At 52.7% G+C, this 24924-nt stretch overlaps 6 protein-coding genes across 6 annotated transcripts; 3 read left to right on the forward strand and 3 right to left on the reverse strand.

Annotated features, from left to right (window-relative positions):
• Positions 1–3069: 3069 nt before the first annotated feature.
• On the forward strand, positions 3070–4405 carry FIBRA_06314 (uncharacterized protein; the record flags this gene model as incomplete). The annotated part of the gene is made up of 6 exons (XM_012328045.1): positions 3070–3130; positions 3195–3344; positions 3409–3442; positions 3508–3597; positions 3655–3811; positions 3869–4405. The coding sequence occupies 6 exons, from the start codon at positions 3070–3072 to the stop codon at positions 4403–4405; spliced, it is 1029 nt and encodes a 342-aa protein (XP_012183435.1).
• Positions 4406–5686: 1281 nt separating this feature from the next.
• FIBRA_06315 (uncharacterized protein) lies at positions 5687–10288 on the reverse strand (the record flags this gene model as incomplete). Its single annotated transcript, XM_012328046.1, has 13 exons — positions 5687–5841; positions 6042–6050; positions 6101–6190; positions 6257–6432; positions 6548–8304; positions 8427–8506; positions 8674–8758; positions 8820–8858; positions 8887–9172; positions 9253–9437; positions 9515–9729; positions 9852–9938; positions 10081–10288. 13 exons carry the CDS (start codon positions 10286–10288, stop codon positions 5687–5689), a joined length of 3372 nt encoding a protein of 1123 aa, XP_012183436.1.
• A 433-nt stretch (positions 10289–10721) lies between these two features.
• FIBRA_06316 (uncharacterized protein) lies at positions 10722–12359 on the forward strand (the record flags this gene model as incomplete). The annotated part of the gene is made up of 4 exons (XM_012328047.1): positions 10722–10800; positions 10868–10947; positions 11226–11814; positions 11875–12359. 4 exons carry the CDS (start codon positions 10722–10724, stop codon positions 12357–12359), a joined length of 1233 nt encoding a protein of 410 aa, XP_012183437.1.
• A 1336-nt stretch (positions 12360–13695) lies between these two features.
• FIBRA_06317 (uncharacterized protein) lies at positions 13696–15153 on the forward strand (the record flags this gene model as incomplete). Its single annotated transcript, XM_012328048.1, has 5 exons — positions 13696–13952; positions 14015–14055; positions 14247–14378; positions 14432–14940; positions 14989–15153. 5 exons carry the CDS (start codon positions 13696–13698, stop codon positions 15151–15153), a joined length of 1104 nt encoding a protein of 367 aa, XP_012183438.1.
• A 659-nt stretch (positions 15154–15812) lies between these two features.
• On the reverse strand, positions 15813–19986 carry FIBRA_06318 (uncharacterized protein; the record flags this gene model as incomplete). The annotated part of the gene is made up of 13 exons (XM_012328049.1): positions 15813–16046; positions 16107–16171; positions 16224–16658; positions 16715–17134; positions 17187–17354; positions 17404–17509; positions 17573–17809; positions 17863–18525; positions 18577–18715; positions 18779–18909; positions 18964–19125; positions 19176–19802; positions 19852–19986. The coding sequence occupies 13 exons, from the start codon at positions 19984–19986 to the stop codon at positions 15813–15815; spliced, it is 3522 nt and encodes a 1173-aa protein (XP_012183439.1).
• A 1104-nt stretch (positions 19987–21090) lies between these two features.
• FIBRA_06319 (uncharacterized protein) lies at positions 21091–23079 on the reverse strand (the record flags this gene model as incomplete). The annotated part of the gene is made up of 6 exons (XM_012328050.1): positions 21091–21390; positions 21451–21657; positions 21698–21727; positions 21767–22395; positions 22448–22705; positions 22770–23079. 6 exons carry the CDS (start codon positions 23077–23079, stop codon positions 21091–21093), a joined length of 1734 nt encoding a protein of 577 aa, XP_012183440.1.
• Positions 23080–24924: the final 1845 nt, after the last annotated feature.

The following is a 24924-nucleotide window of genomic DNA, read 5'->3' on the forward strand; positions in this document are numbered from 1 at the left end:
GGCAACGAGGGGGTGCTTCAGAGCTTTGAGTAATCACGGAAAATATAGTCCCCAACTCGGAGCTCCCAGGATATTGCTGGACAGGTGCCTCTCGACCTGTACCCATTGTCATGCAAATAGAGGGGAAAGTTGACACACGCGTGGGCAGTTGTCGCGAGACGAATGATACTTGTATTCTGCGTATTCTTCTTCGTCGGGTGCGTGGGTCATATGTGCGCGCAAAAAGGTGGTCACTAACTGATCGGAGTCGCGGATAATAGTCGAACAATGGTGACGGCATATGCGTGCTGCTGTGAAGTACCACTGCCCCCGTAGCGCATGATGCTTGATTCTCTCACTACTCGCTACTGGTTGCGCCTGCCTGGAAAAGGCGTAGTCTCGCACCGCATGGCCGCTAATTGAAAGGTGGCAATGTCATCACTTCTGGGCGAGCGAGTCTCGGATACGATCCGGTCTGTCCGGGCAGACTCCGGTCGGTGGGTGACGCAGTGCATTTGCGCGTCTCTGGGGGAGGCTCGCTCATCGACGCTTCCTACGCTGTTAGGTCAACACACATGCGGACGTATCATCGGGTCTCATTCACAGACTCGCGGGCAAGCTCCATCCGCGCGCATGTGAAAAGCCCGCATCTGTCTTCCTTCTTTCAGTCATGGACGCGGGTCAAATACGTCACGGGCGACAGCCCATCCGCCGCTGTTGGCGCAAAGGAGACATATCGAGTCGGTTTACAGGCACCGCTCGCGGCCATCACGCAGCATATGATACGAATGTTTGACCACATAAGTGAGTTTATGAAATTCCCCCGGAAGTCGATGCTGCTCCAGCCTGCAGAGCGGCAGAGCGACGTCCGCGGGTGGACTGGTCCTGCCGGCAGCACGGTGCTGGTGCTGGGAAGCATTTGCAATAATAACTGGTACCGTCGTCAGGTGCGGTTCTATTACGACACGATTGTCTCACCCCGCCGTTGCTGGTGCACGAATGTGGTAGGAGCGAAGTGCCTCGTGGGCACATGAACATACGACCTCATACCGACGCGGGGGCAGGCAGGGTGAGGCAAATAGGGCGAGTGCCGTGTTCGCCGCAGCGCAGTGTGCGCTCAATGTGTCGCGTCGGTGGCTGTCTAGTTTAGGTAAACGCGAGGGAGCGATTTGGGCCCAAGCCTAAATGCTCATCAGGAGCTCCGCAGCTCACAGCTCGCGCCGTCAGCAGACCACGGGAGGAACTTAGCGTCTGGAGCACGCCGGGCGATGGTGACAGCGATAAAGAACATTTGCGCCGTAAATGCAACATCCTCCGTGATGTAATGGTGCGACCGCGGGGTTTATGCAGAAATGCAAACATAAACTCTCTTTTTAACGAGCGCAATCAATCAGTGGCGGAGGTAAGTTTGTTGCTTAACTTGGGAGCTTGTAGCCGACATTTTGTCCCGACAATAGGGCCACCTCCGTTCACATACGGGGTAGACGACGGGGGCGCGGCAATACCAGTGGGAGGCGACGTCACGGCCTGCGAAGCCGAAGTGGTCGGCGTGCTGTGCTAGCTTATTTCTTGTTTTCTTAATCCGTCCCCGGCGATCAGGATGACATCAACGGCGGCGGCCCTGATGCGGCGAGCGCCTGGAGATCTGGTCGTTCATTCTAACAGGTTCCCGTATGCGTGGATCTGCGACGCGCATGCGTGTGAGACTAGAAAGGACCCCAGATAATTCTGCTGGACCCAAACTCCCAACACCAAATCGACTCTGCAAATGACACAGCCGGTTTAATTTCCCGACTACGTTACACGAATTGATCGTGAGTTCTGATTGTACATGACATTTTCCCTGCTCATGTGATCGCCTTACCGGCCTTGCCAAAATTCATTTTGTATATTTCGAGGGTGTTACATTTTCAGGCAGCCACCGGCCGAAGCGGGCAGAAATCCGGCCTGGCATAAATCGTTGGATGGCTGATCTTTTGATGAAAACTGTTGAGGATGGATTGTCAGGGGTCCCTCGCAGGACTGTCTGGCTATTGCAAACTAGGGACAATGATGACGCGACGCTCCGGAGTCCGGAGGACAGTTTGGAAATTTGGGAAGGGGAATGAATCAGTGAGTGCACAAGCGCGGCGCGTTGCCTGAGCCGATCCGGAGAAGCAAGGGAAAGAACTCTATCTTATCACGTTGGCATTGACGTAGACGCTGTGTTCTGAATCTGAACAGTGCCCATATGTGGAAGGACGTGTTACGAGCATGCTATTTGGCCCGGTTCCATCGAAGCAACATTGGGATCGAGACACTCGCTACGAATGGCGGGCGACGATTCTCCGGTGTGTGGCATGGCCAACAGACACCCTGAGTGGTGTCCTGTTCTCGCTCTGGCTGGTGCAGATCACAGCACCCTGAGCTCATACCCGTGGGCACGAGGACCCTGTTCATGTCCGTCAAGCCAAGGTGGGGGCGATGGAAGGCAAGTACAAATTTACGGGCAGATCTATCGAGGTGAGTTTGTCGACGGCGCCAGTTGCTACTACAACGCTAAGTGAGTGGTCGGACAGCGACCGGAGATACTCGGCGAAGGAAAAAGTCGGTCGGAGGTGGCTGAGTCGCTGATGCCGCATGGCCGCATGCAAAATGTCAATCTTTGTGCGGAGTTTGAGGGAGTCCCTTAAATGGGGGGCGTGCGCTGGAAGCAGGCGACTTGATACACGTAGACGGGTGAGAAACAATTTAGCCGCGGTGCTGTACCCCGGCCTGGGCTCCGAGGTTCTGCCTGGGGGTGCGTCATGAGCAAGGTTAGTCCTCCGCTGGAATGAAATCAGATAGGATGACGCGAGGACATGTGTGCCGTTGCTCGTCCAGATGGAGATCCCGATTGCACCCTGCCTGTGCCTCCTCGCAAACTCTATGCCCGTTATCGTCGGGCAGATCCTCGATGCGACGCTTTCCTCTCGCCGTATATAACCCCTGCGACCAACGTCATGTCCTCCGCGTTACGTCCCGTCTGTCCGCGCTATTCTACCTACACACACCTGCGGTTCTTACTTCGACCGTATCTCGTTCCTCACCACACCATATCCCGTCGACGCCATGCCTTCGACGTCCACTCAACCACAACTGTCCTTGCGTCACGCCACGATCCCCGCTCTTCGTATGTCGTTGTCGTTGTCTGCACGACCTTAATGCGCTTACATACCCTACACAACCTCGTGAAGACCTCCGCGATGCGCGCGACGCACACATAGTCTTTGAGGCTGTCCGCCAGAACGTGCTACCCCTCATCACGAAGCGTCTCTCCGCCACGGAGCGTGACCAGGTCGAGTCTGGCAACGTGTTTGTCTGGGAGGAGGCCGAGCATAAGCAAGGTATGTCCGCGTGCGCATTTCCGCGCCGTGCACGACGAGGTTGACTAACGCATCATGCGCGCAGGCGGATTAGAGCGGTGGACAGACGGCCGGCGATGGTATGTTACCCGATCTACTCGTAATGTTAGGCTGCGGGGCTGATCGGGGCTGTTCCTGCTTGTAGGTCGCAGAGTCGCATGCGCGGCGACTACCTCTTTTACGAGGAAAAGATCGAGACAACACCAGAGGAGAAGGCTGCAAAGGCTGCTCGTAGGTTAGTTGTGATGCATGTGTGCCTCTGGAACCGGTGTTGAATGGAGCACGCGATTAGAGCACGCAGAACACTCGACCCATTCAGCTACCAGCCAACACCCACCCGCCAGGACCGCCCATCCAAGCCAGACGGGCTCACAAAGCAGACATACTCGACCCACGTCTACACTAGCCAAGCTGAACCACGTAAGTGGCACATCGTCGCGTACTTCTCGGTACGTCCAATGTCTTCGTCTTCAGTCACGGCTCTGACACTGACATCGTGCTTCCAGGGCGATGACTACACCCGGCTACCGGTTGTTGAGGACTACGACTTCCTACGCAACCTCCGCCTTCCCGATGGCGTCTTCGCCTCACCACGTGCAACTACCTCAACCCGAATCGCGCGTCCTCTTGGGCCAGACGCGTCGAACAGCTCATCGTCAGCACACTGGGGGCGCGATCCGTGGGGGCTACCCTCTTCTCCGTCATCACCTAGCGCGAGTCAAGTGTCCTCGCCCATTGACCGCCCCGAGTCGTCCTCCTCATCCTCCTCTTCCACCTCGTTATCCAACTCCTCGACGTCCTCATCGCTCTCGTCATCCACCACAGCGTCGACGACATCGAGCGCATCGTCATCACCACCGCACGGAAGCAGTTTTAAGACGCTCCCGCGGCTCTCCAACATTGTCCCCATCCATCCCCTCAGCCCACCATTGTCGCACCGCGTCTCGGCAGGTGGCTCGGGGAGTTCGAGCAGCGGTGGCGGTTACGCTGCGCTTACGTCGGAAGACCGGAGAGCGCTGAACAGTTTTAGGGTCGTGTTGTGAGGCTGCGACATTGTGTTGGTGGCATCTGCTGTATACGCACATATCTAGCTGTAATCTTTGTTTTTACTCATTGGGCATCATGCATTATTGGCACTGCTTTTCTCTTTTCGCTTCTTTCTGTGTGGGCATCTAGGGACATGGGACATACTGTACAGGGCTTTAGAGGGCATATAGCATGGCATGGTCCAGGCCGGCGACTCGGGTTCGAAATGGAAATCCGTCACGACAGCTCTCTGTCTACGCGCCGTGTGATTACAGCTGCGGGCTGCACACGTACATGTATGGGCGGCAGACGGCAGATAGCGGGGGTTGTAGAGGTTGGATGACAGATGCCAGGACGCACAAATGGATCACGAAAGGTTCCATTTAGAACAAAATTCAGTGGGTACGGCATAGCCAGAGTCATGCGCCGTGCATGTGTGTGGCGTACGGGTGGACCCTGCGCGGACGACTGAGGACAGCTTCGGAGCCGAGCCGCCTGTTAGCCCAAAAGGGTTCAAGAATTAAGGCCATAATAGTCACGGTGAGCGCGCGGACGCGTAGCGAGCCAAAGGCATCTTTCCAGTATGCAAAAGGGAAGGAGGAGGGTGGCCGCTCCGGAGGGCGTGATTAGATGACAGATCTTGCTTCTCAGCCCTGTCCTCACAGACGCAGCATTCTATGGCAGCCCGCAGGGGGCGAGGACGGAAGAGCACACAATTATCCCACATGTTGCACAGGATAGGACCGTGAGTACGCACTAGGCATGGTCTAATCCGACCTTCCGATCCCCGATCTTACCCTCCTTCCCAGCGAGCCAGAACCCCCCATTCACAGCTGAGAGCTTCTGAGGCCATATTTGAATCCGAGCGTGATGGGACGGAACGTGAGGCAATGATGTCAGTGCCCAGAGCGTGGCTGAGAGCGCCGATCGTCCCTGCCCGCTGCACGAACAAGGTTCGTGCACTCACTCGTTGACCGGCCTCTGCAAGAATACGTCAGTCACTCAGCCAGTCATTTCATCCTCGATGATCTCGTGTGCGTGTACGTCACGTTTAGGGGCGACAATCCGGGGGCGAGCGCAATCTCTCCAGTTCAAATCAGGAAGACATTGACATCAACCAACGTCAGGAGGTATGGACAGCGGCTAACCAAGCACGGAATAGATCTATAGACACCACCTCCAAGATACGCGCAAGCATCACGACACTGGCTGCATCCTGCCGAATCCGCGAACAGCAACCCTTAGCATCTCGCAGCCCTCCCCGGTCTTCGGTCAGCTCGCCCGACGAAGAAACGCACCTAGTTCACCCCGTAAACTCTGCCCAATTGATACCCCGTGTGCAGCGTTCGCGTAGGTCCCTGCCGAGCCCCCGCACATCCGATAGGTGGCGCATCGTGGGCCGCCCGTGCGGGCAATGCCATGGCTGGTCCATAGTGCCCATATGACGGATCACCTGCCAGACAGACATACGGACAGATGGTCAGCGATGCGCGATCCCTGCAGCAGCGTGTGTACAACGTGTATTTTCGATACAGAAGAATGGGATTGTGGGATTATGGCATGAACAGGGGTGCATGGAGAAGGGAAGGGGAAGAAAGCCCGAAAGAAGGAAGAGACGGGATGAACAGAAAGTGAATGGACGGGTGCACTTACTGATACCATCTGCCGCCGATTCAGTGGATGCCCAACCATAACGCTTCGGCGACATGCACGCATCGCGAACATCGCACGCGCCTTGGAGCAGCGCACAGGCTGCCCACCGGGTGAACGGTCCTGTAGCAGGTGTAGGAGTTCCTCCAGGTCTGGTGCAGCGGTGTCAGTACTCGGAGAATCGTGGAGGTCGGTGGAATGGAGAACACTGCACCAACCTTTGACATCAAAAACCGTCTCCTTACTGGTAGGCTGCGCGATCAGCTGGAGCCGACGCGCTCCTCCGCAGCCATCGTCCGGGGAAAGCTCCACCTCGAACCCATTCTGCTTTAACACATTAACGTTTTCCCTCGCGAGCAATTCATCTGCCGCGGTCAGCTCCAAGGGGAGTGGCCTAGTGGTGTCGCAATTCAATCAATCTATCAGCATTCATTCAATAGTGAATCCGACCAGCCCTTCTTTTCGCAAAAGGCAACGAAAGAAAAAAGAGACAAGCACACGAGACATACCTAAAGAGCCTCTGAGATTTAATCACCGTCGTCTGTTGGAGCGTCTCAAAATTGTATTTCTCGTCTGCGGCGTGCTGGTCCACAATGAACAGGTCATCGTCGTCAATTTTATCGAGACCATTTTGGCGTGTACTGTCGTCGGCGTCCGTCCGTCGCTGACGGCGGACAACGATGAACCCAAGGTTGAACTGTCCGACAATATCCATAACCGCAAAGTCCGTCTTGTCGATCACCCGTGCGAGCGCCTCGGCAACCGCGCTGTCGTCCGCGGCCCTTGTTACGCCTGCATCTGCCTTCGTCTTTTCAATCGTGGCTGCAACCGATTGCGAGCACACTCTTTCAGCGACAGCAGCAGCAGGGGAACTTTGAGAGCCCACGTCGCGTAAAGATGTCCACGCGGACGAAATACGCGAAAAATCGACGCGGAGTGGCACGTCTTCGTTCTCAGCGGTCCGCACGATCTCTGGACGTCGAGAGACAGTGGTGCTCGATTCGCTCCGTGGGCGAGGATGCCCTGACTGTGTTGAGAAACGTTTGATGTCCTCGACATCCGATGAGTAATCTGTGTTGTCTGCGAGATCTGTCAGGTCGATAATATCAGGCTGTGATGGTTCTGAGAGTATCGGTGTGCCTGTAAGGACGAATTCTCCGACTTCTTCGCTGTCCAGGTCCATACCTGCAGCCCCATTGACGTTCGGCTCGGGCTCAGGCGAAAGATCGCCTGCGTCCATGGGCTCGTCCTCAAGCAGCTTACAGTCCTCGCCGGCATCGAGCTCGTCTTCTTCATCCCTATCTGCACCCCCATCTTCTTCTGCATCTGCCGCCTGACTGCCCGCACTCGCAAATGCCCTGAGTTTCGCCCTCAGATCTTGCCTCGCACCTTTACCTTCCCTGGGATCATCCGAGCCACTACCACCACTAACCTTGCGTCTCTTAGAATTGACGGGGCCTATCTGATCCTCCGCAGGCCGCCGCAAGTTCCACGCAGCTCCTGCAGTACTGATAACCATCTGCACGCGTCGAGAGTCCGTGCGCGTGCTGGCGTCTGCGCTCGTCTCCCGGTGAGGCCGCGGAGGAGCAGCCATTGGGTGATCGACCGCTTCCCTCTCATCAGCTGCTACAGAGGTATTCTCACCGGACGCAGTACTCGTGTCCGGGTATAGAGCAGCATGGCGAGGGGGTTGGAGCGCGTCTCCGACCTTGTCCAAGTCTGGCGGCAGCTGGGACTGAGAGGCAGAAGGCGAGCCGGATTGGGCAATGGCAGTCTGGAGCTGAGTCACAGTTAGAAGCGGGGACGCGGTGCCTGGGGGAGCCTCGGATCCCGCGGCGACAATGCTTGCACCTGGGCTGTGGTCTGCCTCGGTCTCCATGGAGGACCCTGCTGGCGTTCCATCTCCGGGCGTCTTCTGACATGCTGCATCTCCGACGCGAAGCCCCGCGGCTTCCTGAGCTTCCGCTGCTCTGGGCCTCCCCTCTCCCCCTTCTGGCGCCCCCTCGTCATCGCCCAAGAGCAGCACCGGATCACCAAACTGCTCGCTGCCACATGCCGTTGTGTCCTCGCTTGCCATCGGTAGCGGTGCCATGCTGCCAGGCTCGTCGTCCTCGTCCTCGTCCTCGTCCTCGTCAATGAACAGTGCTTGCGCCTTGACAGACACACCAGCCATCCGTGTAGGCTGGGAATGCACAGCCTGCGAAGCGGAAGCAGCACTGACGTCGTATGTTGCCCGCGAAGGTGCAAACTTCTGCTCTAGAGCAGCCTATCCAGCATAAATGCAAACATTTCAAGAGCGTCAGTATGTCAAAGACACGCGGCGGCACGGTCCGGAGGCACGCTAGGCGCACGGGCCAGGGTACATGACCGCATTGCAAGAATACCCACCTTCAGGGCCTGCACGAGGTTGTTCTCGCTATGTAGTAGAATCGTCCGCTTGTCTGGGCTCACGTTCACGTCGCACGACTCTGAATAATGACAAGATCACCATGCAGTTAGTCACGCGGGAGATACGAGAGCATGAGTTGATAGAGGCGTGCAAGCGAATAAATAGAGACGGTCTTGCCATAACAAAAGCGGCAGACTCGAGTGACGATCGAGATGGTTTCACGAGGACACGGTTTACACTACTCACCTGTTGGAAGATTGAAATTAGCAACGATGAACGGCGATTGGGTCGCATTGAACGTCCGATACACCTCGTTAAACGCTTTTTGCACCTAAAAACATACCGGTAAGTCGTATATCCATTAATGCGGCGACTCAAAGAAAATTGCATACCTTGGAAGGGTTACACGGGCGACCGTTGACGAAAAAGAACTGCCGGTCAGTCCCGTTCCGCCCGCACCCCACCGAAAACCGAGATATCAGCCCTTGCACATGGACCGTGTTCGACTCCCTGCACGCCGACCCGTTCACTTGTAAGCATACACCTGTCCAGCCAGGTCAAAAGCTTTAGCACTTGCCCATCCGCATCGATAACCCCGCGTCTCCTAAGTACCGCGCGCTCCGTCTCGACGTCAAAATTAAAATCAAGCTCGACGAGGTGTTCGAGCGCCTTTGGGCCCCAGAGCGCCGAAACGGACGCACGCATCGAGGGTGCCCCATCCGTGCGCATTTGGACCGACTTTTTCCTATAAATAGCGCATGTATGCACCATACACGGTCAAGGACACATGACGACTGAGGATGAAGCCTAGTGCGATAGACGCACCCATTCCCGGTTTGGTGTGTCACTGTAAGACGCACGCCGTGGTTTTCTTGTGCACAAGGCACAAGCGCGTATGCAGAGAGCAGTGTTAATGCCTTGCCAAACTCGCGCTTCGCATTCCGCTCAAGCTCTTTGCGTCGTACAGGTAACGGCTTGAACAGCCCTATTATGCAGATTGTTGTGCCTCGCTGTGTGCGGCGCCAGATGCGATGGAGGGGCGACGAGATCAGTGTTGAGCGGAAACCAAAACATATGTGCGGCACACCTGCCTAGCTACTTTGCCATCGCGACGTGCGACGCGTCCAAAGCGATCGAGCTCGAGCACTGTGCCCATCGGCGTGCATTGCGCCGTTGCAGTCGTGACCGTGACCTGTTCCGCAAGCGCACACAGCGACGAGAGTGCCTCACCTCGGAAGCCAAACGTGCGCACGGATGTGAGGTCAGAAAAAGAGGAGAGTTTTGAGGTGTGGTGTTTCAGCCCTAGTTGGTCGATAAGCGGTGGTTATGGTGTTGTTATTTATTTCGATTGTGCGTGCATTGGGGAGAAAGGGAGGGAATGATTGACGTCAGAGTCGCGTCGTTGCAATGGTCAGAGGCCTTACCGATACTGTCGTAGTCTCCCGGCGCGATCCCGCTCCCATTGTCGACGACCTCAATCGCAGCGAGGCCGTACTCCTTGAACCGCACCTCTAGAAAGTTTTCGAGTACGACGAACACGACGAAACGCCGCGAACATCAGAGAAACATGACAAATAAATATGTCATCAGCGAACACTGATTTAGACTCAAGTAGCGCCAAATTTGCCAGTATAGGCACATGAGCACACTCACCGATGGACGTCGCCTTCGCGTCTAGGCTATTTTCCACAAGCTCCTTAACGGCCGTCTGCAAATCAATCACAACCTGTCCCGACGCGATGCGGTGGACAGAGGTCGTGTCGAGCGCCTTGATTGACTGAGCTGGACCTGCATTTGTAGGCTGAGTAGATAAAGGTGGGATCTGTGATATTTCTGATGTTGTTTTTAGGGAAGTAGGCATGAGAGCATGGAGGACGGTGTTGTGGTGTCGCCTTCGTCGTCGTCGGGTCGTCTCGTCGGTGGCGTGCGATACCAATTACCGAGTCAATTCAAGCGCCCGATACTCCGCGATCACGTGGTGTGTCGGGCTGACGCGCCTGCGTGTCGCTCTCCTAAGTGTGCCCCTGTGTCCGAGTTTCAGCGGCGGCACGCTACTCTGCTTCCAGCGGGTAAGATTCAAAGCATGTTCCATCCCCTAATAATGCAAGACATCGCTTTTTCTTTCTTTCTTTCTGGCTCGCTCTGTTGATTCTCTACCTCGGCCTCAAACATTGCTACCAGATCAGCATGCAAGCACGGATTCTCAACGCCCAATAGTGATCCACATGGGGGAAACTTAACCTGTCAATTCGAATCAGGTATTTGGAAGCGGCGGCTTTGCGGTCGCCTCGGAGATGAATGAGATCTTACGCCGCCCTGGTTATCTCAACGCAGGGGCGGGCGGACAGCGTCTGAGAGCACTCTATCAAGATCGTAAGATTCTTATGGTATTCCTTTGTCAAAAGAGGACCTCGTCCTGATTTTATTGGTATCTTATTAGAGTCGAAAGGATTTGAATGCAATTTATTACATGATTTTGCGCTCTCGTGCTATTTGGGCCAAGCTGCGGTAGACTCGGAGGTACGTGCGTTTCACTGATTTTTGCCAATATCGGCGGATATATGCGTGGCCTGTGTTCTAAGCCATTGAAGAAGAAAAATTCTCTAAGTCTCATGGCTCATGCAGCAAGTACCTCATGCCTCATTTTACTATCACTCATGGGAAAAGCCATACTGGTGACCCCTGGGTTGGACGTTCTTCATTGCGTCAAAGCCAGTTCCGACCTTATGTTACGATCCATCGGCTCGATCCTATTATTTAATCTATCTTCATGCTACTGACTCGAGTTTCAAATACAGGCAATTCAGCGAGGGATTGCTCCAGACCTCACTCAGACAGAGACTCCGTACAAATTCGGCTACTGCACCTTCGTCGTTGCTGGCGCCCAACGCGCCGAGTCTGGTGACAAGGACTACCCCGCCACGATGCGCACGCTCCTTTCTATGGGTCGTCCACCAGACGCGCCCGACATCGTCGGACTCACCGCATTGCACCATGCCACGCAGAATCCCGCAGGTTGTGCGCTGGAACTCGGGCGTATCCTATTGACCTCGGGGGCGAATGTCAATTTCCAGAACCGCTATGGTGAGGTCCCCCTCATGGGTCCGTGCCAGAATAATACAATCGATGCGATCGAACTCCTGATGGAGTTCAACGCGGACGTCGACATTAAGGAGGCGGATGGGTTATGCATCAGGGATATGTACCTGAGGATGGGTCTGCAGGTAACCGCGTCGATCACCAAGTGGCTCAGGAAGCGCACGGGTGAAGAGTTGCCCATGACAGAGAAGAAATGTGACTCGTGCGGGAAGAAAACTGCAGCGCATGGATCCCTTAAGATCTGTTCCAAGTGTCACGCAGTGCGGTACTGCTCCCTGGAGTGTCAGCGTAAGTGGACCGGTCAGAGCTCCGTACTCCGCATTTTTGAAAGCCACAATCACGTTACAGGCTCGCATTGGCCAACGCATAAGCGGACGTGTTCGCCATTCACCACCACGAATTCTGTGACAGTGCGCCCGAATTACCGTGCGATGACCCAGTCGCCCATCTCGACCGCCTACGCGACGCGCGTTGCGATGGGCATACCTTCACCGCCACCACCCGGTACTGCTAGACCACGCGCAGGTGCGTGCGCACCGCGCTTGTGTCCAGGTGAAGTCAAGGCGATGATCATTAAGGTCCAGCTACCGCAAAAGCTGTTTGGCATGGAGACCGGCAGCACGCTCAGCGGGGACTTGATGGTGTACAACAAAAAGCGCGATTTTTTGTGCACGCTCACGAAGGCGGAGAATCCGGGAAGCTATGCGCGGTTGTTTGAAGTCGTGAAAGAGAAAGGCGTTGGAGGTTGCAAGGCATATTTTCCCGCGGAGCTGAGAGCTCAGTATGAGCTGGTGATAAAGGTCGGGGAGGTTCTTGCTGAGCAGCCATTCTAAGCGTAGCGGTTCCAACTAGATCCAACATGTATCATATTTTTTGTGCCGTGGCATGTAGCTTTGAACTTGGAGAGTGATCAATTGTGCCTTGTGGATATCTCACGATACGATATCACGGGAGGGTTGTACTGAGTACTTGAAGATGCGTATTCTTCAGCGTATATATTTGTCCGCCGAGATGCTACCTGATGTTTCAACATTTCTCTCGAAATGAGCAGAGCTTATTGAGGCATCGCGATCTGTCGAGCCCATCTATTCTGCTCCTGTGTGGCAGTTGGATTTTGAGATACTTTGTGTAGATAGTCGGCATGAAACTAAGAAGACTTTCATAACTCACCATCCGTGGAGACAATGACCATCGCAAATCATACAGCCGGTCTCCCAAATCAAGCACGTTTCATCTTGAGGCGATGTCCTCGAGAACTAGAATAGTACCACTTTTTAAAACCACAATTTCCTGAGACAATAAGTCGATGGAGTGGTCATGAGAGAAGACAATTTCTCTAATCCTTCGTCTCTGAGATTCAAATGTTCAGAACGATCGGAGTTGATCCCAAGGTGCTGGTCCACGGGCGTCAACGATTTTCAGAGCGCGTCATGAAAGAAGTTCCTACTTTTTCAGTCTTCGTTCTATAGTGCGGTAATAAATGAAGCGGTAAGTCCGACATCTTTTGAAATTCAGTGTGTACCACTAGCAGTGAACTTGCTGGAACTGAAATTGTATCCAGGGCATACCGTTCATGCAGCGATGCCGTCGCGAAGATTCAACTTGGCATGGCAAGCAGATCTCCCTTGAAGTACGTGCCAGTCGATGCATCTATGTTCCAACTTATAAAATGCGATAACCCTCAGAAGGCTCGTCGATATGAATTTATCATGGCACAGAAATTGTGCGTACATACCTATCGTCTTGCTCATATTCCTTCTCATTCTCGCCAAACACATACACTTCAAACGAGTGAGTCTTACTTCATCCATTCAACTTGAAGATGAAGAACTTGAAGATTGCGAATTCAGGTTGAAGTCCGGAGCCCGAGCAGACTCGGTGGCAGCTGACGCGGAGCGGGAAGACGGTGGCGGCCACTGGCGGCTGTCACCATTCTAGGCTTTCGCTTCCAAGAAAGGAAGGTGGGTGCCTGGCGTGCCAAGACCTCTTTCCCCGGTCTCGCTCCTCCTCGCTCTTTCTCTCGTCGACGGCGACCACCTCCTCGTCGCTGTCTCCGCTGTCCTCGTCGCCCTGCCCAACACGATCACTCCCGGGCACTGTCATTCGTTCTGATTCGTTATTTAAATCACAGTGCTCAGCTATCTCAATTCCCGCAGCCGCCCAGCTGATATGCCATTCCCCCTCTCTATCTGCCAGCGGCATCCTAGATATGTCGTCCTACTCGCCGTGCTCGTCTTTGGGACATTCGTGTTTATTTCTCCCAATGATACCTTCTCATCTCACCTGGGCTCGTACCAGATCAACCGCCTCGTCGACCTCGATCTCCCAGACAGGGTCGCTCATGCAGAGACGATGTACGAGCGCACGCTTGATCGTCGGCAAGATATGATCAAGAAATTTGGGCCCAATCCCAGCCAGGTCGTCATGTATGTCCACATTGTATTTTGGTCTTGTGTTATGCGTATGAATCAGTGCGCTTTTTTCACAGGTTCCCCCCGGATCGTGAGCCGTGGCCTGCATACACTGTTTGTGAGTGTCTTTACTCCTGATTTTTTTTGGGTACACTGGTGTTTTGCTGTGTATGGCTTGGTTGCGCGGGCGCATTATGTATACGAAGAATGGACAATGTCTGGGCAGCACGCCGATCATTGCATAAAATATCTGCTCTGATTTTCTTTCCTCACGCTCTCCTTGATCGCTAACGGAAGTAATTTCCGTAGGGGATTTTTTCCCTCCAGCTTTCAACTGCCCCCATGAAGTCGAGAGGATTGGCGCCCTCGGAGACGGCGGCAAATGGGTCTGCGGACTGTCGCGCTTGGTGGACAAACCAGACTGCGTTGTGTATTCATTCGGTGTGTGTCTCATCTGATTATACCAGTTGCATGCTCATTCTCACCCCCTACAGGCCTTGACTGGGAGTCGTCGTTCGAAGCTGAGTTGCTCGAGCGAACACGACACTGCGAAGTCTGGGGCTACGACTACACTGCGCGGGGTTTCGGGCGCGCCGTGCGGTCGGGCCTGCGCCCGCGTACGCACTTTGCGCGTCTTGGAATGGGTGCGTCGGATTCGCACGGTCCATCTGACGAGCCGAAGATGTGGACGCTGCAGAGCCTGATGAGGGAGAACGGGCACACACATGTCGACCTCCTACACATTGACATTGAGGGCTGGGAGTTTGAGGCGCTTCGCGCGATGGTGCGCGACGTTACAGTCCACGCTGCGGTCGAGGGCACCGAACGCGCGGTACTGCCGTTCGGGCAGCTCCTAATTGAAATGCACATCTGGCACCAGCGATTTGATGATTTCTTGGCATTCTGGGAGTTGCTGGAGGGAGTGGGATTGCGGCCGTTCCGGTCGGAGGTCAACTTGGTATATGCCAATTACAACCGCCAGAGTGGGGTTGAGCTTGCAGATGTACGTTCTATCGTTTGCCTTCGCAATCCTTGGTTAATTTGTTTGCAGTATTCTTTTATCAACATTAGAGGCGACAATACCTTTGTCTCCGACGGTCCCGCAAAGGGACTTCCTGCTGCTGGCGATGCTGTTGTCGACTCAGAACGGGACGGACAGGCAGACGAGCCGGACGTCCGGATGATTCGACACGCGGCTGCTGCGGTAGACCCGTAGATTCTGTTTTCTACATTCTGAATACTGAGTTGCGATGATATAGACAAGGAAGCAGAGAATTGTAGCCGACCGCTCCTCGCGGGTTCCCTCCCACACATTCTGATCACTCATTGCGCTATATATCATCCGTCGATATCTAGCCGCTTATCTTGCATCATCCCTACCTCGTATCACACAGCTACATCATGATCGACATACATACCCTCCCCGGATTGACACAGCCTATCATCACTACTGCTAAAGCTCTACATCTAGGGCCTTCCCGGACTCTCCGATTAGCGCACTCATACAGCCTGCTACTACATGCTCTGTGTTTGCTGTGTATTTGTGATGTGTACTATTTATCGAGATGAGTTTGTATGAGAAGGCCTCTGTAAGAGCTATGTCTCAAATCCAGCCACTACTATAGTGTTGGTAATCTGCACCCCTTAAGTAGGGCTTCAAAAGAGTCTGCAGTCACAGTATTCATCACCCATTTGGGAAGCATAAGACAGATCAATGTACATATGAGGGGTTATTATGGGCTGAATTGAAGTCTCAGAGGGTCTATTTGAACAATTGGTACACTTTTTGGAAGGAAATAAAACATGTGCAGTATGTAGAAATTTGATATGAATCATGAATAAGCCTTCCGCGACTAGTGAAAGATAATGTTGGTTTTACCACGATTGAGTCGGCTCAACGTGTCCAGCCTTGAATCTTAGTCGGGCCACGAGGACTGTATCCCAATATCCATCCAGGGAGCTCACCAAGGAAATCTTACTCCTACCGTCCGTGATCTTATTCACAGATGGCTGTGAGACTTTTGTGTCGGTTGATAAGGGATCAGTGGTGATGGCGAAATGTCCCCATGGTTGCCCGATTTGCGGATGAGGGTGTGGGATAAACAGCAGCTATGACAGGTTCAGAGAAATGCAGAGGACCAGCGGCTGCGCACAATAACCCCAACGCACCTTGCCATCTTCATGGTTATCACTCACAAACAACGCGTGTTTCTTTGCCTCCAACGTCCCAGTAACTAGGTACATTTGAGTGTCTCGAATTGAACACAACATAACGTAGAACCTCACCAAGATAGAGATCTTCTCGTGAGATATGATATTGCTTGCCATAGACGTCCACGATAGTGTTAATATGCTCCATAAACCAAGTCATCGCAGGTTGAAGCGACGACATGAAGTAACGTTTCGTCGACTTTGTCAAGAGATACGCTTCCACGCGTCCCCCACGCAACACGAAAGATCTGTCGCTCTGTTGAGCAGAAACAGTAGTCCAAGGTGAAATTCGTAATAGGTCCATTCCACGACGAGGAACATCGCGCTTGACATCTCGCAGATGAACCATCTTAGTGTCGCCGTACGTCTCCAATGATCTTAACACTGCTCCTTCAGGAATTTGGGTGGGTTTAAATGCATTGAAAAGGGTTATAAACTCTCCACGTTCTTTTGAGAGAAAACCAACCGCTCCTGGTACGATGTGTGTAGGATGCCAGAGAGCGAGTGTAACTGTGAAGTGGATTATTAGTGAACGCAAAGACTGAACAGGTTTACAAATACCGCACGACTCGGGTGAAATTCATGTCGTAGCTCCTCTCTGTACAATGCTTCCCGGTGGACATCATAGACGAGCGGTGAGGACGGATAGGAATCGTGCGTTGTAGGCAGTACGCTGAAGTGTGAAATTGCTGAAGGAGTGTGGCTCCGATACGATGTTCGTATAGAATCCGTTATTGTGGACGACTCTGGCAAGCCATCGCGCAATGACTGGAGTTTATAGTCACATCGCTCGGGGGAATCTAGAGGAGATATTCCAACATCTCTGGTCATAGATCGGAACTGCCTAAGCCCTTTGAGTGTTCGCACTATGCTTTGAAACGCCGGTCTGTGCGACTCATCGCGGTCCCAGCAGGATTGAATAAGGGTCGCGAGTGGCGACGACCAGTTTGCTTGGACTTCAGGGATTGGTGGCCTCCTGTTTTCCACTGTGATAGCATATGTGAGCACGGGCCGAATTGGCTACATACCTACACATACCTATAACAAGTTGGCGTAGTATAATATCGCTCGGAGAATGACGCCAGGGTAATTCCCCCTTTGAGAGTATCTCGACACAACAAATTGCAAACGAGTAGACATCAGTAGCCTCCGTCAGCCCTGAAGTGCCAGCCATGAATTCGGGAGCTTGCCACTGTAATGTGCCATCTAGAGAATAGTGTTATTATACTGAAATCATTTGGGCCAGAGCTCGCACCTGGTGGTGACTTGCGGCTCAGGCGATATACTTCAGACTTCAACCTACTCATCCCAAAATCTGCAATGATGCAACGCCCCTGATCGTTAATAAGAACGTTTGTTCCCTGTTCAAATTTTATGTTTAGACAACACGGAATGCGGGAGAATAGCATACAGAAATACCATACCTTCAGATCACCATGTAGTATTTGTTGCCGGTGCAAATAGTCCATCCCAAGAGCAATGTCATGTATCATCGCAGGTGGATCAACAAGGTCTAGACTTGGAAGGCGACGCAAGTATGTGACAAGATTCCCCTCGGCGAAGTATGGGCTAACAAAGAACCAGGGAGGGTCGCTCGACGTTGAAGAAGCACCAATTAGCTTGAGCACTAGCGGATGCTGCAGATTTCTCCATATTTTCACCTGTCAGATATCACATTAATCAAGAGTTGAAGGATGAGTATAAGTCACCTCACTTCCTTCACGAAGAGATCTCTGGGGGCAAATCTAGCAAGAACTTTTATGGCAACCACTTCACCCTTCCAAGCCCCCTTGTAAACGTCAGAAAAATGACCGTACCCGATCTGCTCTCCACGTTCGACCTCAAATCTCGAGATTGTCCATGGTGGCAACGGCTGACCATCACTCAGTCTGGTTAAAACGTCTATGCTGCCTTGTACAAATTCTTGGTCGAGATGGCTCCATGTAGGAATCAGAGGTGATCGAGAGGCCATAGGTGAGTGAATTGGATTGATATGTCCCTGTTGCACTTCTGCAGAAATGTCTCGGAGAGCACGCAGGGCCTCTGGTATCTCATCTCGTCGAACTTGTAATAACTTGACCATTTCGACGTCAGAATGGGACCGCAGAGCATCGTGCAAGATTTGTCGTAAGTCTGCATAATCATGAAAAAAATCATCCTCTTCTTGGCGCGATGTGACGGCCTGCATCTGCTGACGAGCCTCCTGCAGGCCAACTCGTTTTGTTGTACTATCTTGTGAACCGCTTGCGAACCCATGCGCACTGAGCGAAGATGATGATAGAGTACGAACCACCGGTGTCGCAGAGGGTGGCTTCGCGATTCGTGATTCTTTTTCCATCTGCATAATTACCTTGAAGATGTGCATTGATATGGCAATCTAAACAAGTCGTTGTGAGTCAATGTTGATATAAAATCCCATGGGTCATACATGAAACATCCAAACAACTTGATCCAGCTGATGAAGACAATCTTGGATATTTTGACGAATCTCATCTCGTCGAAAGTACCGTATCAAAAATGGACGACCGTTCTGTTTCTTCATGAAAGTCTCGATCTGGGCGAAAGCTCTGTCATAAGATTTGGTGCAAACGACTGAGCAACTACACGCAAAAAGTAGTATCACGACGTACTCTGTTAAGCGAAGTATAGGATTGCGCATCTCTTCCCCCACCTCTCCGCCTGCTTCGATTATCTCCGTGTATATTGCGGAAAGAATTGTGGCACTGCGATCTGTGAGCCGTAAACAAGCAGCTCTATTCATCTAGAGAAAAATCTTGTAAACACATATGCATCAGCAATGTATCCCGGGACGCACATCGACAGCTTGTAAATCATCCCAGATTCGTAGTAAAGCCTTAGCTGCGCCACTCAGTTCCTCTACATGAGTAGTCGATAACAACTCCGCGCCAACAGAAAGAACTTCGTAGGCAACATTGGCTGTGATACCCAATATTCTCGAAGCTATGTCCATAACTCGCTGTTTCTAAGTCAGCACTCAATCAACCGGAATGACTGTGATACATATACCTTTCCCGTGCTGTCTAAATCGGTCTTAGTAGCTCCATTCTTGCCATGCTCTCCCCATGGCCGTCGGTTTGGTTCGAGAGAGGTCCACCATGACGACGAATGTTGCTGCGAAGACGGTTTTTCTCTAGCTGAGATGTCCGTTTGACCAATTTCGCCACGGCTGGCAGACTTGAGCGGTGACAAAGGCGCTAGGTACGAGAACTGCGCATTGCCTCCATTGTGATTTCCCATACGCTGATGGAGATCAGACCATCCGCCATCAGATCGCGGACTACCGTCTCGATGAGGCCACGGAACCTCTCGAGAATGAAGCATGTTTCGAGACATCGGGTAGGATTGGGGTTCAACGTTATGTTCAAGGGGTGGCACATTGTCCCTTCGATCTGATGGATAGAGCGTAGAACGAGTTCTACGTACGGCATTTAGGAGAATATCATCTGGGGAGGACGAAAGAGTGTCATCTGCGTAAAGATTTGGATCGGCGCGACGATTACGCGAAAAGCTTATAGGGAGCGAACGGGGGGCGTCAATGAATGAAGAGGGAGAAGGAGTTTCCGGATATGACACAGGTGGGGATGTAGACACAGTGCTTGAAGCCAAACCTTGCCGATGAGAGGAGATTTTTAACTGCAGGGCTCGTATGAGCGGTGTGTATATAGCCAACGTCATGTCTGACCTGATTTTCCCGCTCCTCAGCGAAATCGACATCCGACTCCAGCTCATCATCGAGATAGGTTGAACGAATCCTGGGTATTGGAATGCTATGGCTGCTAGTTGTGGGTGCGATAGGGTTGTCCGAATCTCGCATCATATGGACCGATGATGCCTATGAACGACAAGCCAATGTAAGCTAGTTCGAGGAGATGAAGAAACAAGCACAGCGTTAGCATTCACAGCGGGAAAGCCTTTCAGCGTCTCGAATCCATGTGAATCTGCTGACCTTTCTGAGCATCATGAAGCAGACGCCTATCGCTTAATAAAGACTAATAGAGAATATGACATTGACAAGATAAACCACTATGTGGTTGTGGGCTGATGGCGCAAACACGTCACTGGATTCTCATTGACAAGTGCATGAAAAAAGAGCGGTCAAGCGTCCGAGAATCTAGCTCATGTCCACAGCCTCGACAACGGTAGCAATAGCTTGTTTCGTCGTCTGCTTTGGAGGCGAGGGATAGTTGCATGTAAACTAACCCTAGTGCATGGTCGTCCGATGTTGGTGCATCTATGTAGTCGAAAATTGTGTAAGACTCACCAACAGAAGCAGAAAGGCAATAGGATTCGGAAAACTCCATTCGGGCGAGACTCAACCCGTGCTACGATCCATGAAATGCCACGTCAGGCACGGATATCTGGAACCTACAAGAGTAAAGGTTAACAGAGTATACCCTTATGCCCTCTGCTAGCAGGAGACTAGAAGAAGCTGATGTGGGTGAATGTATTCGGCACAGACAGGGAAATTTTGGAAATACTGGTTGGTTGCACTCCGATGAGTAGCAGTCATGCTGCCTCACACTACTACTGACTGACTATGTAATGGCGCCGAACAATAGCGCCATGACATGGATAAGCGCCAATAAATGTGAGTCTAAAACTCAAGGAAAAACGTATAGAAACAGCGGGAAGAGTGTCGATCGTCTAGGGACCTCTCAGAGACAAGTAGATGGCTGTGAGACCCAGCTCCAAAAAGAACCAAACGCAAGCTTTTCTAATCGTGTCATTGCCATGCACAGCATTTCGCGTGTGGCCAAAATACGTAGCATTTGGTCATTGAATTAGAACGAATTATACTATACATGCCGCCAGAGAGTGGCTACCCGTACGCCCAAGCCTTACTCATACAAGACGCCCACGACTTGGGCAAGAACGTTGATGACGAGAGACGCGAGATTCAGGAAGACGCGACGCTCAGTGCTCACGCCTCGCCCGACTTCATGCGCTTTCCTTCCTGAACTTTCTCTGCGCCTTTCTTGCCCTCCATCTTGCCCATGAGCACCTTGGCCTCTCCCTTCATCTTGTCCAAGAAGCTTGCCTTTTTCGCTTTCTCGCTACCACTGCTGGCGCTCGCGGACACGCCTGTGCCACCTTCCTTCGGAGTATCGCTTTTCGTGGCCGTGTCTTGTTCGGTGTCCTGCTCCTGTGGTTGTGCTGTGGATGCAGCCTCCCCACCAGGATGAAGCTCTGCGGGATGATAACCGCTCTCGTACCCGCTGCCCTATAAATTTTAGTTGACATTCTGGTTAGCGCGCATTCAAAGTGCAAATAAAAGGTAAACCAAGCCAATGAAACGCGCGTAATCGGGGCACCGCACCTCCTCTTCTCCTGCCCGTTTTTCGATATCTACACTGCCACCATCCTGGTAGCCTGCGTTCGTGCCTACACCTATGCCATGCCAGACTGCGCCAGGCGATCCCAATGTATGCGTCCGGGGATGCACATTCGCATGCAGCAGATCCATCCGAGCGTCATCTCGGCTTCCTGCCTGATTTAACCACCGTCATTATCCGAAATGAAGCTCTGACCGTCCCCTTGCCCGTCATACGCGCATTACGCTGCCAGATTATTAATCGAAGAATTATGCTCACACTTACCGTGCTGGGTTGGCCGTGAGTCTCCTTCTTTACCTCGTCTTTCTTCGATTCCGCCGTCTTCTCCACTCGATCGTGGCGCTCCTCACGTTCCGGTTGATTCATCTCGTCAACCTTATCGCCTTTCTTACTTTGACTGGCGCCTGTACCACCAACACCCGCCAGGCCGCCCTCTGAACGCTGTTCTCGGACGTCTTCCTTAGTGCGTTCGTCTGGCAACTTTGCGACACCCTCTTCTTCCTTGCCACCAACCAAGGCACCCACGCCTCCCACAGCTTCTCGGCCCACACGTCGTTCGTTACCCTCTTCTTCACTAGGGCGTGTCATTCCAGCGGGTGAATCATATGTGCGCGGATTCGTTCCCGATGCAGAGGATGTCGCTCCTGTTACACCAGCACCGCCGCTCGTCTCGTCGGGAAGCACAGCGACGCCTTGTTCCTCCCTCTTCCCGGGGAGCATGCCTACACCCCCAACATGAGTGAAAGGAGATTGGCCCTGCTTCTCCTGCGACGGGAGAGAAGTTGCGTCTGTCACAGCAGTGCCTTGCGGGTGTCGAACTGTAGATGCCTTGTTTGCAGGCGAGAGGACGTCCGAAGGCGCAGTGGGCGGGTAGGGCGGAGCTGGGTAGGTATCTGGTTGAAATCAACGTTAGAGATAACTTCTGAAGGAGAATGCGGGACTTACTGGACGCGTTGCGCGGGGTACTGGTCCCAACTGGTGTACCTATAGTACTCCGCTCGTCCGGGAGTTTTATCACCCCTTCCTCGTTGTAACTACCCGGAAGTGCGCCCGCACCGCCTACGTGCTCGCGAGGAAGCGATCCCAAAACTTCAGAACTGGGTAGGGAGGTTTTGTGGGTCACATCATGGTCCGATGCACGAGAAGTGCCTGCGCCAGTTATGCCAGTGCCGCCCGCTGCCGCACTTGCAGCCGCGCTACCGGCTACGCGGGAAGATACAAGGTGAGTACGGTGCAAGGTTCTTTCATGGACGAAGTCAACACGCACGCATGTAAGACGAGACAACGTCCACAACCTGGTGAGCAGTATCGGTGACGGTCTGCATAGCGCTCTTTGCCGTGTCGCTGATCGTTTGGGTGTTCATGCTGCTTCCTTGCTCCGACAAAGGGAATGCGCCGGGAAGGTCCTGTCCCGGGGTAGATTGCGAGCTAGTGGTCTGGATAATGGCAGGTGGTGCAGTGTTATCGATTCCGGGCGCTCTCTCTCCCCGTGCAAAAGCGGCGGTCGTTGTTGACTGCGCCCATTCGTGTGCGGGCGTGCCAGTCTCTGCAGAGATTGTTGGTGGTAGTCCAGCCATGGTCGTTGAGGTCACAAACGTCAAGAATAGAGATTCGAGTGTGTGGGGTGAGGTATAGGAGTATGTGAGAGACGATTGTGGGGCTTAAGATCGGTTTAAGTATCAACTTGGGCGGGAGCGGGGACGCTTGCCGCGCAGAGGGGCTCTGACGTACTTGTCGTCATCCGACCTCCTGACGTCAGAGCCACCATATATGTTTATTTACTTGCCTTTTTCGGAGCCAGTCGCTCAAGATATGCATTGGTTGCCCAAGGGTAGTGGGACTTCGATGATCTCTTGAGTAAGATGAAATACATATTTCTTCATGCTCGTGTATGTACCTCCTACCATCCACTTGTCGATTCATCAGGTAGATTCCGATAGGCTCAAGTTGGACTATTTAGCCAATTGTCGATTTTCCGACTGCTCACAGCTTCTGATACTGCATTCCTTCAAAAGCTTGACGGTCATGTCCGGTGGCGAAGTCAGAGTTTTCTTCTGAAGATCTACGTTCGTATTGCAACTTGCGGTGGAGTCAGGTACAGCCGTCAGTCTTACCTCGTGCTTATATGCAAAATTCCGATTTGATGAGGAGCTCGAAGCAAAACACCTTATCAGCCCTCACACTTGCACGATGTAAGTATCTATTTTCGCCTGTATGGAACGCTAGGGACACAGATCATGTCGTTGAGGTAGGTGGGATCGCAGGGGCCCTCCTTGTCGTACGCTACGCGGGAAACGTGTACAGCGCTGAGAACATTGCCGTGGTATGTTTCGAGTCTGATCTAATTATACAGACAGCTGACTTGGACTCATGGTGGGGTCGTAAACCTCGCCCCGACGCCCTTGACAGTCATCCTCAAGGCATTCATTTCGGTGACGTCAAGACGGGTTCTCGTAATCAGTGAGTTCTCTGTGAGAGATGAACCCAGCGCTGGTATTGAAAATGATTGAGCAGCTAGACTTGAAGATATGTGCCGTCTTGATCTGGTTATCGTCGAATTTTTCCGTTCACAAATATTCTCTACTGGACGTTTGCGTACCTGAATTACGAGGAGTATGTCAGAAAGGTGGTTGTGAGGGTTTCGGACGCATTTTCGCATCCATGCGTCCATTGTCTACCAATATCTGAGATTCTATTCATAGCTTGGACGAGATGAATGTACCTGTAGTCAGCTGTGTTCGCCCTGGGAACTGCGCGTTTTCAAGAGCTCTTGAGCTATTTATGTTGCTCTCGACTAGAACAGTTATTTAGGGATATGCGCTCGAAGGGTCATGAGTCTCAGCCCGTTGACGCCAGGTTCTTTTTCGAACTTGACTCTTATTGTAAAATACCCTTGGGCCGAGTTGTTCCTGTTGGACATTGAGCTGTGTCAAATCTACTTACGAGGTGATCTTTCCTTCTTGCATCTCGAACTCTGAGACTCTTGCTGAGAACAATTGACAGTGTAAGAATCGTTGCATGTTGCTGGCGCTCTATGAGAATAGCTTACCTTGCTTTGAGAACGTTCTGAGGCTTTAAACACCGCCGCATCTCACTGAGTTCATCTCCACATCCAACATGGACAGCCTCGAGGCACTTGACGTCAGCTGATCTCTCTCAGGTCGCCGCGAATGGCAGGGCCGTGCTCACTACCAATGTTCCGGGCAGTGGTCGTTTCATCTCGTTGCCATTGAACGTCTGCGTAGGTCCTCGTGTCGGTCAGTATGGTCAAGGGTGCTCTTCCAGATCCCCGAAGGCGCCATGCATGCCACTTGAACGTGGCGTGTCTTGCAGTGTCTTGCGTAAATGGGCGCTGGGCTCTCTATCCTTGCACGTTTTCACTGACGCCACGGGTGTAGTGCGAGGAACTCGTGCAGGCCACC

Source organism: Fibroporia radiculosa (genome assembly GCF_000313525.1).
Source record: "Fibroporia radiculosa TFFH 294 genomic supercontigs, scaffold6648, whole genome shotgun sequence".
Taxonomy (NCBI): Eukaryota; Fungi; Basidiomycota; class Agaricomycetes; order Polyporales; family Fibroporiaceae; genus Fibroporia; species Fibroporia radiculosa.